At 43.1% G+C, this 12,786-nt stretch overlaps 1 protein-coding gene across 11 annotated transcripts; it reads left to right on the top strand.

The window, feature by feature from the left end:
- The first annotated feature begins 48 nt into the window (after positions 1–48).
- LOC100383605 (Transcription factor IIIA) lies at positions 49–3,570 on the top strand. Of its 11 annotated transcripts, none has more exons than NM_001362095.1 (9): positions 85–216; positions 308–458; positions 569–712; positions 992–1,123; positions 1,583–1,726; positions 1,956–2,235; positions 2,551–2,786; positions 2,894–3,037; positions 3,152–3,563. In NM_001362095.1, the coding sequence occupies exons 6-9, from the start codon at positions 2,100–2,102 to the stop codon at positions 3,314–3,316; spliced, it is 681 nt and encodes a 226-aa protein (NP_001349024.1). In that variant the 5' UTR covers positions 85–216; positions 308–458; positions 569–712; positions 992–1,123; positions 1,583–1,726; positions 1,956–2,099; the 3' UTR covers positions 3,317–3,563. The 11 variants fall into 11 exon arrangements, with proteins under 11 accessions (XP_008648128.1, XP_035815620.1, NP_001349024.1 ...); XM_035959731.1 differs by having other exon boundaries at positions 87–216; positions 312–458; positions 3,152–3,570; XM_035959727.1 differs by having other exon boundaries at positions 74–216; positions 312–458; positions 992–1,726; positions 3,152–3,570.
- The last annotated feature ends 9,216 nt before the right edge of the window (positions 3,571–12,786 follow it).

The following is a 12,786-nucleotide window of genomic DNA, read 5'->3' as shown; positions in this document are numbered from 1 at the left end:
TAACCCGTTTAGGACCCCGAACCCGGGAAGGCTCTCCCCTTGCCAGGTGGGCCTGATGCTCATCAGGCCCATCTCCCAGTGGTTGTTTTTGGCTTGTTCTCCCACTAACGCTTGGCGACTCACGAGTCGAGGGTTTCTCTCCTGCGCGGCGGCTACCTCTCTCCACGGCGGCGGCGGGCGATCCTGCAGATCCCGCGGCTCCCTCCGCGATTCGAGGTCAGTTTCCTCCGATTGGTGTTGCGTGTGGTGCTAATTCTGGGAATCCCGTCTCAATTTCTCGTTTATTTCGCTGTGGTTTTGGGGTTAGTCAGACTCAGATGGGGGAAGGCACAGAGAGCGGCGGCGGGGCGACCACAGCGCCGCCTCTGAGGTATATAAGGTGCTACAAGTGCGGGTTCTGCGACGTGGTCCGGTCCAAGAAGTGCTTGCTCCGCGCCCACGTGCTTGAGCACCACAAGGTACCAGCTGTGCTGCTCGCTTGCTCGCCGCCGCTTGGTTCAGACTTCAGATTTGCGCGCGTTCTCCTTTGTATTGTTCTACAGGGGTAACACTTATGGGGTGTGTGTAGGATGAGGTGGATGCTTTGGGGGGTTACTGGGAAGGTGGAGATGCTGGTCCGCGCAAAGAGATCAGCCGTGCGTGCGAACAGTGCGGGATGAGCTTCAAGAAGCAGGCGCATCTGAAGCAACATATGCAGAGCCATTCGCTCGAGGTACTGATCTGGCTGCTTATGTTGGGTTTTTTGGTATATTGCTCAGTGAATGCTCAGGCTACTAGTGCTCGCCTGGTTTGTTACTATCCGCTTAATGTTTATTGTGTGAGAAAAGGCCGAAAGCGAGATACATGCTGGTTTGACTCTTTTGGTGTGGTTGCTACAACCCTGTTATAATAACAATTGGTTCGATGGATGACTCTGTATACCTCATGGTCTTTCTTTAGTCCATTGTATGTTATTATTAATTATGCTGACTTTTGCAGTCTGTTTGTTCAGATACAGATGTGTGAAGCATTGGATCTCAAAGAACTCCAAAATGCGAGAAGGCCTTGAACGGACTAGTACCAGGATGGGGAGACCCTCCTGAGAAGCTCCATCAAGAGTTCCTTCATTCACGCTATTCTTCAGGTTGTGTGTTCTGAGCTATTCTGAGCTGCTTGCTGCTTTTTTTGTTATTATGTTCCTGTCACATGACATATGCTAAAGGTCTAGTCTGAGATTGCGATGCCACTTTTTTCAACAAGTTGGGCGTCTGCTGTTCTAGTCATATTTGATAATTGATGAATTTACACTGCAATGCTGTTTGAGTATATCTAGCTGTCACCGTTTGATGGCCCTCATTATTGACAGGATAGATTTAGCAGGCATAGAGAGACACAATTCCTGTTCTGCATAGTTTATGTGCTCGACTTTAGTTATGTGTTCACTGAAATGATTGGATCATGATCTTCCTTAGTTGAATTATACATTTCATGCAAAAATCAAATTAATTTTCATTTGAAGGTGAGTTATGCGGATACGGTGTGCTGCTATTTGCCCCTGTATTTGGGGACTGGTGTACGACATTTGATTTGCTGGTTTTTGTAGGCAATTTGTTGACATATGAATGCGTGAAGCATTGGATCCCAAAGAACTCCAAAATGCGATAAGGCCTTGAATGGACTAGTATCAGGATTGGGAGACCATCCTGAGAAGCTCCATCAAGCATGCCTTGTTCACGCGTTTCTTAAGGTTTGCTCATTTCGTTCCAGCCTTCTCATTCTAAGATTTTTCCTTTTATGTTATTATTTACTTGCACTTTTATAATTGTATTTTCTATTATTTTCACACCACTTAAAGCTCATGTTGTAGCATGCCTGGTTGCACTTTGTGGTACTGTTTGCATCTCTATTACTTTATTTGTATCAAACCTTTTTTTAGGTACTATATAGTGATACATGTCTTTCCAAAACTACTGCAGAGGCCCTTTTCCTGCACTGTTGATGGTTGCCCCTTTAGCTATAGCAGGAAGGATCATTTGAACAGACATTTACTTACTCATGAAGGGAAACTATTTGTGTGCCCTGTCGAAGGATGTGGCCGTAAGTTCAATATCAAGGGTAATATGCAGAGACATGTTCAGGAAATCCACAAAGATGTCTCTCCTTGTGAAAGCAAGAAAGAATTCATCTGTCCAAAGGTTAACTGTGGGAAGGCTTTCAAATATGCTTCTAAGTTAAAGAAGCACGAAGAATCACATGGTGAGAGGCACACTTTATAACCATTTCCATATTTCTGACACCAAGTTTAAATAACACACTTTGAAAAGCCTGTTGATATAGTATATTGATGATGTTAGCATGTAGTTCTGGTCTTGTTATCCTCTGAGCCATATTTATCAATATGAACTCTCACCTTTACCAATTGTTTTTGTCTTTCTGATATGATTATTTTATGTGTTCTGCCTTAGTGCATGCTTTTCATCTATTCTGCATAATATTATGTATGCAAGTGCTTATTATCAACACTGACAGTAGTTTCTCTGTCATGATAAACTTTTGGTACCTGTGGTGCAGTCCAGCTGGAATACACAGAAGTTATGTGCTGTGAGCCAGGCTGCATGAAGTTCTTTTCAAACATGGAATGCCTGAAGGCGCATAACCAATCTTGCCATCAATATGTTCAGTGTGATATCTGTGGTACGAAACAGCTAAAGAAGAATTTCCAGCGCCATCATCGGATGCATGAAGGTTCCTGCGTCACTGAGAGGGTTAAATGCCACATCGAGGACTGCAAATGTTCGTTCTCGAAGGTGTGGTTTCTAATCTTAACACTATTTGATTCTCTTATGGTTTGTTTCCGTGGAATTTATCAAGAAAAGCACTCAGTTATTCATTCTTGGTGAACATGAAACTGCAGAAATCCAATTTGGACAAGCATGTTAAGGCGGTACATGAGCAGCGTCGTCCTTTTGTGTGCCAATTCTCTGGGTGTGGCAAGAGGTTTTCTTACAAGCACGTAAGGGACAATCATGAGAAGTCAAGCGCTCATGTGCACACTGAGGTATCACAAATGATCACCTGATAACAATTTCCTTGGCATCCTACATTGTGCTTTCTCCTTCAGAAATGCATCTTGTGAGGGGGATGTTTATGATTTCCCATCAATTGTTTGCAGGGTGATTTTGTCGAGGCTGATGAGCAGCGGCCACGTTCAGTAGGTGGGTGCAAGAGGAAACCCGTATCTGTTGAGAGTTTGATGCGTAAGAGGGTAGCCGCTCCTGACGATGGGCCTGCTCATGCTGATGCAACTGAATATTTGAGATGGCTTCTGTCGGTTTGATTGGACGTTCAAGTGCACTTTGTGTAGTTGGAAACATCAGCGATTTACTTGGCATGTATAGGAAGATGAATGTCTCTAGTATGTTATGTAAATGTTTATGTACGGTATCAGAAATACAGATCATTGGACCTCAATTATAAAGGCAATATGCTGTATTGGCAAGATCTTGAATGTAAGAGCGGTTGCTCATGATCATTAGATCTATGTGTCTTCAGCACAGCTTGGCAACATGTTTTGGTATGTTCGCAGTTGCAGTGTCTTTGCCTTTTTTTGCCTCCTGCTGGTTGCAGGTGAAAATTGGATTCATGATTCTTGAATGCTCTTATGTAACAACAAAAATATCTGTTCAGTTCTCATTGTGCAGAACCACAGCACTCTTCATTCCGATTTGCAGATGCACGTGACCAAAAAAGATAATTTGCAGATGCACCATGAACCCGTGGCACCAGATGCCCGTCAGCAGCTGGCACCCGTCCAGCTCGCGCCGGAGAGCCTCCAGGCGGACCAGCTCCGCCGCCCCGCGGATCGATTGGACTAGCGACGAGGCCGAGATGCGCACGGACGTCATCGGCGGCGGCGATGGCTCTTCTGCCTCGGAACTCGGATGCCTCAGTGTGCGTGCGCGTGTCAGTGTGATCTCTTGCCTCCAATGGATCGCGTGCTTCCTTTCTACGGCGATGATGGCTTAGTTAAAGCCCAGTAGTTTGCAGTAGTGAGCTCAGAGCCCAATAAACTCCAGTAATGGGCTCCGAAGATTAAAAGGCCGTTAGCAAATTAATCACTTCATTTGGATGGCATGGGGATCCTCCCAAAAAAATTGAATGGGCTGAGAAACGCTTGTTGCATGGACCTTCGACAGCCCCAGGACGTTTCTCATGAAATTTCTATTATATGAAAGGCGGTTCAAAACGACTCCATTCGTGGTGTCTAAGTCGTTCTTTTTATTTAGACCGTTCGATCCCATCTCAATGGTATGCATCGAGCTCTAGGCCACCACACCTTTCTCTTGCTTCCTCTAGAGGCTTCGCTTCCTATCCCGTCCATCGACTTGCCCCCACCCAAACCCGTCTTGCCCCTGCAAACCAAGTTCATCACGTCTCTATCCATCCCTCTTCACACTTCTCTGGCCCTCCCTCCAGGCACCAGGACCTTCTCCGACGACTCTAGCACCACCGCTAGCCGCGACCTGAATCTAGGATTTACCCTTTCCCCTCGCTAGCATCCGGATCGGGCCAATAAGAGCCTCTGCGATGCTGCCGTGTGCAAGGTCGGTGCTTCGGAAGAGCAGTTACAGTCTTCCCTCCCGCAGAGGTGCAACGGGGAGGGCGAGTGCTCCACTGGCGTGGGGCCGACCACCTCACCAGCGCCACCGCTCGTCGTGCGAGTCACCATTGTCGACCAGCACCTGGTGGAACCGTCGTCGTCCCGCTAAGTCACCATTGTCGACCAACACTTGGTGGAACCGTCGTCGTCCTGCTAACCTCGACCCAAACCCCAGCTACCGACCGGCTCGGTGGGCGGCAACTCATGTTCTACTCACGGCGATGGCGAAGACAACAGCAGGCTCGGGCTCTATGTCGCGACTTGTGCGACTGCTGCGGTGCGCCAGGGCGGGGTTGCTAGCTATGGTCTGTGGGCGATGGTGCTGTGACTGCGATCCACAAGCGCGTACCTTGGAGATGGCTAGTGGCATGGTGTCCAGTGGCGGTAGTGCGTCCTGAAGGCCTCAGGTTTGACATCCCATTTACAACTCCTGAAACAATTTTAGAACTCCTAAAACAATGCTTGAATTCAATGGACAGTGAAGTTTGAGCAGGGACAACACATTTTTCCTTTAAAAAAATGAATTGATCCATATAAAATTGCTATATAATTCATGTAAAATTCTTGAGTTTCAAATGGATCCTAAGTGTCTATTTTATTTGTAACATAGTCTTTCAGTTCTTGTAATCATTTGATTTACATTAGAAAGTTTGTCAGTCTATTTATTTTATAGAATGTCGTTTTATTTGACACCTCTTTATAAACACCATCCTTTTGTTTAATTTGGTACTGCACTGTAAATTGGATGTATGCGCATATAAGAAGCAACTTCTTATTCTTATTCTGCCATTGGTTACTAAGTGGAACTCACCGGCCTGGCCACGTGCCATGGTTGAGTGACCTAGACGTGCGCCCGAATCTCCTCGCGACCACACCACGACTTAGCCACCTCTACAACCTTCCCATCCGGATTCAGGCGCAAATCGACGTCGCTCCTCGAGGCGTTGCCCGGCCGTCGCGAGTAGGTGACGAATCTACATCCCCGCGCGCTGCTCGTGGCCTACGTAGTCCTACGCTACCTACTGTTCTCTCGTGCCCTATTCTCCTCCATCCTCACCAAGCTCAGCCCGCCTTCGTCATCCTTCGTCTCCTCTTACCTGCTCCGCTACACGCTTGTTGGCCTCTCTGCACAAGGCGAGGCCGTGTATCTGGTGTTCGATAATTTGTAGGTTGTTAGGAGCTAGGAAGAAGGGTGGACAACTTCTGACGCTCCTCTTTTGCCTCTACTATCTCCTCTGATTGTTGCAGGTCGTCCTCGGCTACGTGTTCTTTTAGCTTTGAAAATAGCCTTTTTATGTTAAAAATATATGTTTCAATTCTAAAAAGCCGACCACCTCACCAGCGCCACCGCTCGTCGTGCGAGTCACCATTGTCGACCAGCACCTGGTGGAACCGTCGTCGTCCCGCTAAGTCACCATTGTCGACCAACACTTGGTGGAACCGTCGTCGTCCTGCTAACCTCGACCCAAACCCCAGCTACCGACCGGCTCGGTGGGCGGCAACTCATGTTCTACTCACGGCGATGGCGAAGACAACAGCAGGCTCGGGCTCTATGTCGCGACTTGTGCGACTGCTGCGGTGCGCCAGGGCGGGGTTGCTAGCTATGGTCTGTGGGCGATGGTGCTGCGACTGCGATCCACAAGCGCGTACCTTGGAGATGGCTAGTGGCATGGTGTCCAGTGGCGGTAGTGCGTCCTGAAGGCCTCAGGTTTGACATCCCATTTACAACTCCTGAAACAATTTTAGAACTCCTAAAACAATGCTTGAATTCAATGGACAGTGAAGTTTGAGCAGGGACAACACATTTTTCCTTTAAAAAAATGAATTGATCCATATAAAATTGCTATATAATTCATGTAAAATTCTTGAGTTTCAAATGGATCCTAAGTGTCAATTTTATTTGTAACATAGTCTTTCAGTTCTTGTAATCATTTGATTTACATTAGAAAGTTTGTCAGTCTATTTATTTTATAGAATGTCGTTTTATTTGACACCTCTTTATAAACACCATCCTTTTGTTTAATTTGGTACTGCACTGTAAATTGGATGTATGCGCATATAAGAAGCAACTTCTTATTCTTATTCTGCCATTGGTTACTAAGTGGAACTCACCGGCCTTGCCACGTGCCATGGTTGAGTGACCTAGACGTGCGCCCGAATCTCCTCGCGACCACACCACGACTTAGCCACCTCTACAACCTTCCCATCCGGATTCAGGCGCAAATCGACGTCGCTCCTCGAGGCGTTGCCCGGCCGTCGCGAGTAGGTGACGAATCTACATCCCCGCGCGCTGCGCGTGGCCTACGTAGTCCTACGCTCCCTACTGTTCTCTCGTGCCCTATTCTCCTCCATCCTCACCAAGCTCAGCCCGCCTTCGTCATCCTTCGTCTCCTCTTACCTGCTCCGCTACACGCTTGTTGGCCTCTCTGCACAAGGCGAGGCCGTGTATCTGGTGTTCGATAATTTGTAGGTTGTTAGGAGCTAGGAAGAAGGGTGGACAACTTCTGACGCTCCTCTTTTGCCTCTACTATCTCCTCTGATTGTTGCAGGTCGTCCTCGGCTACGTGTTCTTTTAGCTTTGAAAATAGCCTTTTTATGTTAAAAAATATATGTTTCAATTCTAAAAATGTATGTTTTTGGTTATGGAAAGTACGGTGATTACATTTCTGAAAATTATGGGCTAAAGGTATGGTGATTACAGCGTTGTTTAAGTTTTGAATAATCTTTATTACAAAAAAACGGTTATCCTGTTACCTATTCATCTTCTGAATTTTCTGCATGTTAGTGTGAACTATTTAAGCTTCTTAATTTCCGCTCTGTGCGAACTTTTGCTATGCCATTGGTTACTAAGTGGAACTGTTGTGCTACCATTTATATGATTTTGAGAGACAGTTCCTAATATCATTTGATTTGAAGTGGAAACTTTCATAAACTACTTATCTATTATCATGTATATGTCGTTTTATTCGACTCCTCTGACCAAGAGACTTGGCCCGAGGAATATAATAAAGTAGGATTCAATGGTTTCGGCCTTTTTCCTTCTCTGTCATGTTAATATTGAGCATGCATATTACCTAACACCATATAATGTGCATCTCAGCTTTAATTTATATTGTTAATAACATCTTAAATGTTTACATTGATACTTCTGCAAGAAGATAATAGGTATAGTGCTGGTAAGGGTGCCCACTTCAATCTCATGCGTGCAGAAAAGATAAGGATAACTTTCCAAAACATTCCAAGTGAGTTTTTATTTCCCCATATGCTAACAACATCAACTTCAGTTTAGCATGCTTTCCAATGGGCTCCAAATCGAGCAAATTTCTATAAATCAGCTAATGTACTCCTAATTCAACCTGCTTGCCTTTTGCAACATAAACTGTATTTCTTTTTCTTTTATTTTTTTCCCAGCTATGATTGGTAACTTGATAACCAAAACTTTTGCATGGGAGGATGAAAAAAATGCCACACTTCCTTCTCCTTTGTTAGATCTTCTTTAAGAGTTTCCATAAAAAAAGAATGTCACACGTATATTTTAAATTGTTGACATAATATATTAGTTTATCTTATTTCAGGCTCCAGCTGATCCATACTTTGCATCCCTTGCTAATGTGGAACGTGAGCCATGAAGACACCCAAATTTCTAAAATTGAGTCTGAATTTGAAAGAAGGAAGCTTCTGATGACATAAGGAAGCAGTACAATGACTCTGGTGTGCTTAACTATATCCTTGAATCGTGATTATAGCTTCGTTATTAAATTAGTTTAGATTCAAGCTATATTCTTTAGTGTTCGCTGACATTATGGTCTGTGTTTAGTAGGTACTTCAGTGAAACATAGTCAGTTCCATGGTTACAACAAATCACAGTTCTCCATTACATTACATCGATGTGATCTTCGCACAAAGTCTCAACAATTTTGGTTGATTACTTACACCCCCACTCTAGATTAACATGTTCTGAATTTTGTTTTCTCACTTCTACAATTGACACAAGCTAAATGCCAAATTATTTAGAATGACCCAATTAAGTTTGCAAACTGCACATGGTATTGCTAGATTTTATCAACTACTGCTCCAACAGAACAAACAATCATGGAATGTTGAGCTAAGGCACTGAGATCTCAAGAGGAGGTCTACGAATCCTAAGAGCGATTAGAGAACGATGTTTAAATATGAAAATCATTAATTTTTGTCTTGATAACCATTTGTAGATTGGTGATATGTGTATTTTTACGTTCATTCGTAGGTCTCACCCTTCTGATGTAAAGAAAGAAAACTACATTGACCTGAGCTACGCTTTGAAGGTCGATGTAATAAAGAAGAAGCACTTAGATGTTGCTGCTCATGGTACTGCCTTCAAACCTTCTCTTCTGATTCTTACATGTGGTTCCTGGTAATAATGGCTTGCATGCATTTTATGCTTTGACTATAGGGAAAACAAACATGCACGTTGCTGATAATCCAATTACCTCTGAATCAAGTTAATGCTAACCTTCAACTAGCTGTCAGCTGTTCCATAGAATCTTTGTGTGGCTGATTGTTCGTAAAATTGCAATGTCAAATAAGTATATATGTTCTTGCTGGTCGGATTGTCTTCGAATTAAGTTGATGCTCTTCTTTTGCTACTTATCTGTTTTTATAGAAACCTTCTAGCAGTAGTTATCCCCCAAGCAGTATGTTGACAATGTGTAGTTTCCATCAACTCTAGCCAAAGGCAAATCTCCTAGAACACCAATGCAATCCAATATCCTTCTACAGTCAAACAAAAAAACACACATTGCTTCACTAGCACCTATTAAATCCACCAAATACTATGCTGATATTATTTTTAGTTCAATCCAATGGTCAGAAACGTATCTCTGACGTCCCCATCCCTATCCAACGACCGAAAACATATATCAATGACGCCAGCAGTATGCAGATAAGGTTGTCTTTTCGGCTTCTCAACATAAATGGGTGCTTTCGTTGTCCTCACTACGAGAACACAACGCGTGCAGGGCGCGCGCTAGACACTAGTAGAATATCATGAGATGTAAGTGTTAGATGTTCGTGGATAAATCTACCGTCTACAAGCTAACTAGCTTAAGAGGGTGTTGTTCTAGAGCTAATAGTTAGCTATTAAAATTAACTAAAAATATTTAAACAGTCTAGCTAATAGTTTAACTATTAGCTAATAATTATCTAGCTAAATGCACTAGCAATTTTTATAGTCAACTAACTATTAGCTCTACTAGCACCAATACATTTTGTGTAACGCTCACGGTGTCTCGAACGCCGTGAAACCACATCTATGTCTGCATTACTTCCGGAGACAACCTTAGGTTGAATTATGTTAGCTCTTTTTTATCCCAATTCCCATATGTTGTGACACGGTGAATTTAGATTTGGAGTTTCAAATATTGGTCTTATTAGTTTCCATATTTTCTATCCGATCCATGTGTCAATTTCATACTTTAGCATATATTTTATATTTTATTTAGAAGTATCATTTTGTATTCTATTTTTTTTAAAAAAAGACCAATTCTACTTCCTAGGCAACCCCTTAGTTATTACAACAGCATGAATAATTCTTTTGCATGCACCACGATGTTCAAGATATTAAATTGCATATATCAAAGAATTATGTACACAATAGTGTTTTTTAAAAGAATGATCATAAATAAACCAAATAAATGTATGTGTGTTGAGTGTTTTGGTCAAAATGAATAAATTTACCAAAAATAACAACTTGATAATTTATTGCCATGAAGGATCAATACAATTACAAATTAACTTTTAGTGTCACCATTTTATGATATGTTAAGAGAGTATTCTCATGATTTTTAAGTTGTAGAAATTTGTAAAACTCAACCTGCGGGGTAAGACAACCTTTTATAAAATAAGACACCATTGAAAAAAATAATTTTTAGCAACGATGTCTTTTTATGGATAAATAAGATTTATGGAGCCACCTCTGTAGATGTACCTTCGTAGGCAGCTAGTTATCCAAGCGTCTTTATAATTGCGTCTATCTAGAGTTTTTTTATAATGGAAATAGATTCTAGCCTTTTGCACTTTCGTGCATACATCCTTACAATTAAAAGTACTCCTACAAATACTGAAAGCTCCTTTGTGAATTTTGGTGGTTTGGATGACAACTCAATTAAATAACTAACATGTGTTGCTAAGTGTTGAACAAGTATTTAGTGCAAAGCTTACAGGGTTCAACATAGGAGATCAAGTGTGATGGTCTAAAGTCTAAGATGATTATGGACCTCAGCCCATTTGACTAAATAATTTTGGTGTCTGATCATCAGCATAATCTATAGACTAATATATTTTCTAGTGTTTGTATTTATAGTTCACATGATGCTAAAGTGACTTGGACTAAAGCATTGAGGAAGCAACACCTCAAAAGAAGACATTATGAAGACCATAAGTGAAGATCAACAAGTATCAAGTAAAGTCCAAGACATGAAGAGAGTGTAGCCACTCGCTGACCGTCCGACTGAGAGCAACGGACTGTTCGGTGGCACACCAGACTGTCCAGTGCCACATGCCGGACTGTCCGGTGCACCAAGAAACAAAATCTCAATGGCTAGTTCCTGGTGGCACTGTGGAGGAGAACCACTGGACTGTCTGGTGAGACATCGGACTGTCCGGTGCAAAGGTTGACGCACGGCAACAGTCATATCTAATGGCTAGTGGTGCACTGTACAGGGCACCAGACTGTCCGGTGCCTACCACCGGACTGTCTGGTGTGCCGCAGAGAGCAACAACTTTTCTCTAACGGATTGTTTTGAGTTGGGGCCTATATATACTTCACCCAACCCGCCATTTGAAGGTGTGGGAGCCCAAGCAACATAACAACACATGTTATAGACATTTCCAAGTGCTCAAACACCTAAGTGCTTAATAGAATCACTTGGCGATTAGCGTAGGTTCTTTGCGAAGTGCTTAGGTTAATTAGACCGCTTATGCGCTGGCTCTAGGTGATTCCTAGTTAGTCGAGTCAATTTAAAAAACCCACAAAACCACTCAACTCTTACATAAGTCGTTGTAATTGTACCGAGTGGGGCGAGAGTCTTGTGAGACCGTGTCAACCTCTTGTGTGACACGACCGCCACCGTGTACCAGAGGGAACGAGGCCCACAACGTTTTGGCCCAAAGCTCGATAGAGGAGACAGCGAGGAGCGTCTGAGAGGAGTCGGAAGCGGAGCACCACTTGCGCGTGGAGAAGGCCCGTGGCTCTCTACGGAGTTACTCGACCGTGGTGCTTGACCCTCGCTTGGGCTACCCTTTGCGTAGGGGCACCAATGAGGATTAGTCATGACCTTGTGTGGTTCCAGATACCTCGGTAAAAATACTGCCGTCATCCACGGGAGTTTGCATCTCTACCTTTGCTCTTTACCTTCCGCATTTACATTAAATACTTAAGTTTCAATCTCTCTTTCTAGTTAGAATATTTAGGATTGGAACTTAGGTTGCAAAACTTTTTTTTGTGGTAGAAATAGCAACACTTAGACAAAACCTAGTTTGCACATTCTAGATTTCTTATTTGCATAGGTTTTGTAGGGATTTATTTGTGGCCTAGTTTAGAGATAGTTTTTAGAAGTCCTAATTCACCCCCTTAGGCATCACTGTTTCCTGCAAGCAAGACCTTTAGCAAGTGAGGATTGTTACTCTGCCGGAGTGCTGTCGAGAAAGTTGTAAACAGTCACGGCTCTGCTGTAACCGCGAACGACATAGTGAAGGCCTCGATCTGCTACCTGGTGATAGATCTGAGCAAATAGAGGAAGGAGTTGATATTGGCTCCAAGCCAGGTTGGCTAAATCAAATATGGATGTAGCCAAACATTTCAGGCTTAGTCGAACCATAGGATAAAATCCCTACATCACTTGTCTCTGCTTTGCTCTAATTTATTTTTTGTCTCCTGTTTGATTTGATTTGCACTTCTATACTTATCTCTGGTATAAGATGTTTTGAAGTGAAGGATCATTTTGAGACAAAGATTACAATTCCGCTGCGAGCTACTCGAGTCAACTTCATTTCGCTGTGATCTAGACTACCAATAGAGTAAGAAGTTCTAAGTTTTTAGTATTATTTTTTATTCGCCTATTCACCCCCTCTAGGCGACATCCAGATCTATGTTCCTAGGCAAAGGAATT

Source organism: Zea mays, chromosome 6 (assembly GCF_902167145.1).
Source record: "Zea mays cultivar B73 chromosome 6, Zm-B73-REFERENCE-NAM-5.0, whole genome shotgun sequence".
Lineage (NCBI taxonomy): Eukaryota > Viridiplantae > Streptophyta > Magnoliopsida > Poales > Poaceae > Zea > Zea mays.
The sequence above is the reverse complement of the archived record's forward strand: the minus strand, read 5'-3'. Positions and strand labels throughout refer to the sequence as shown.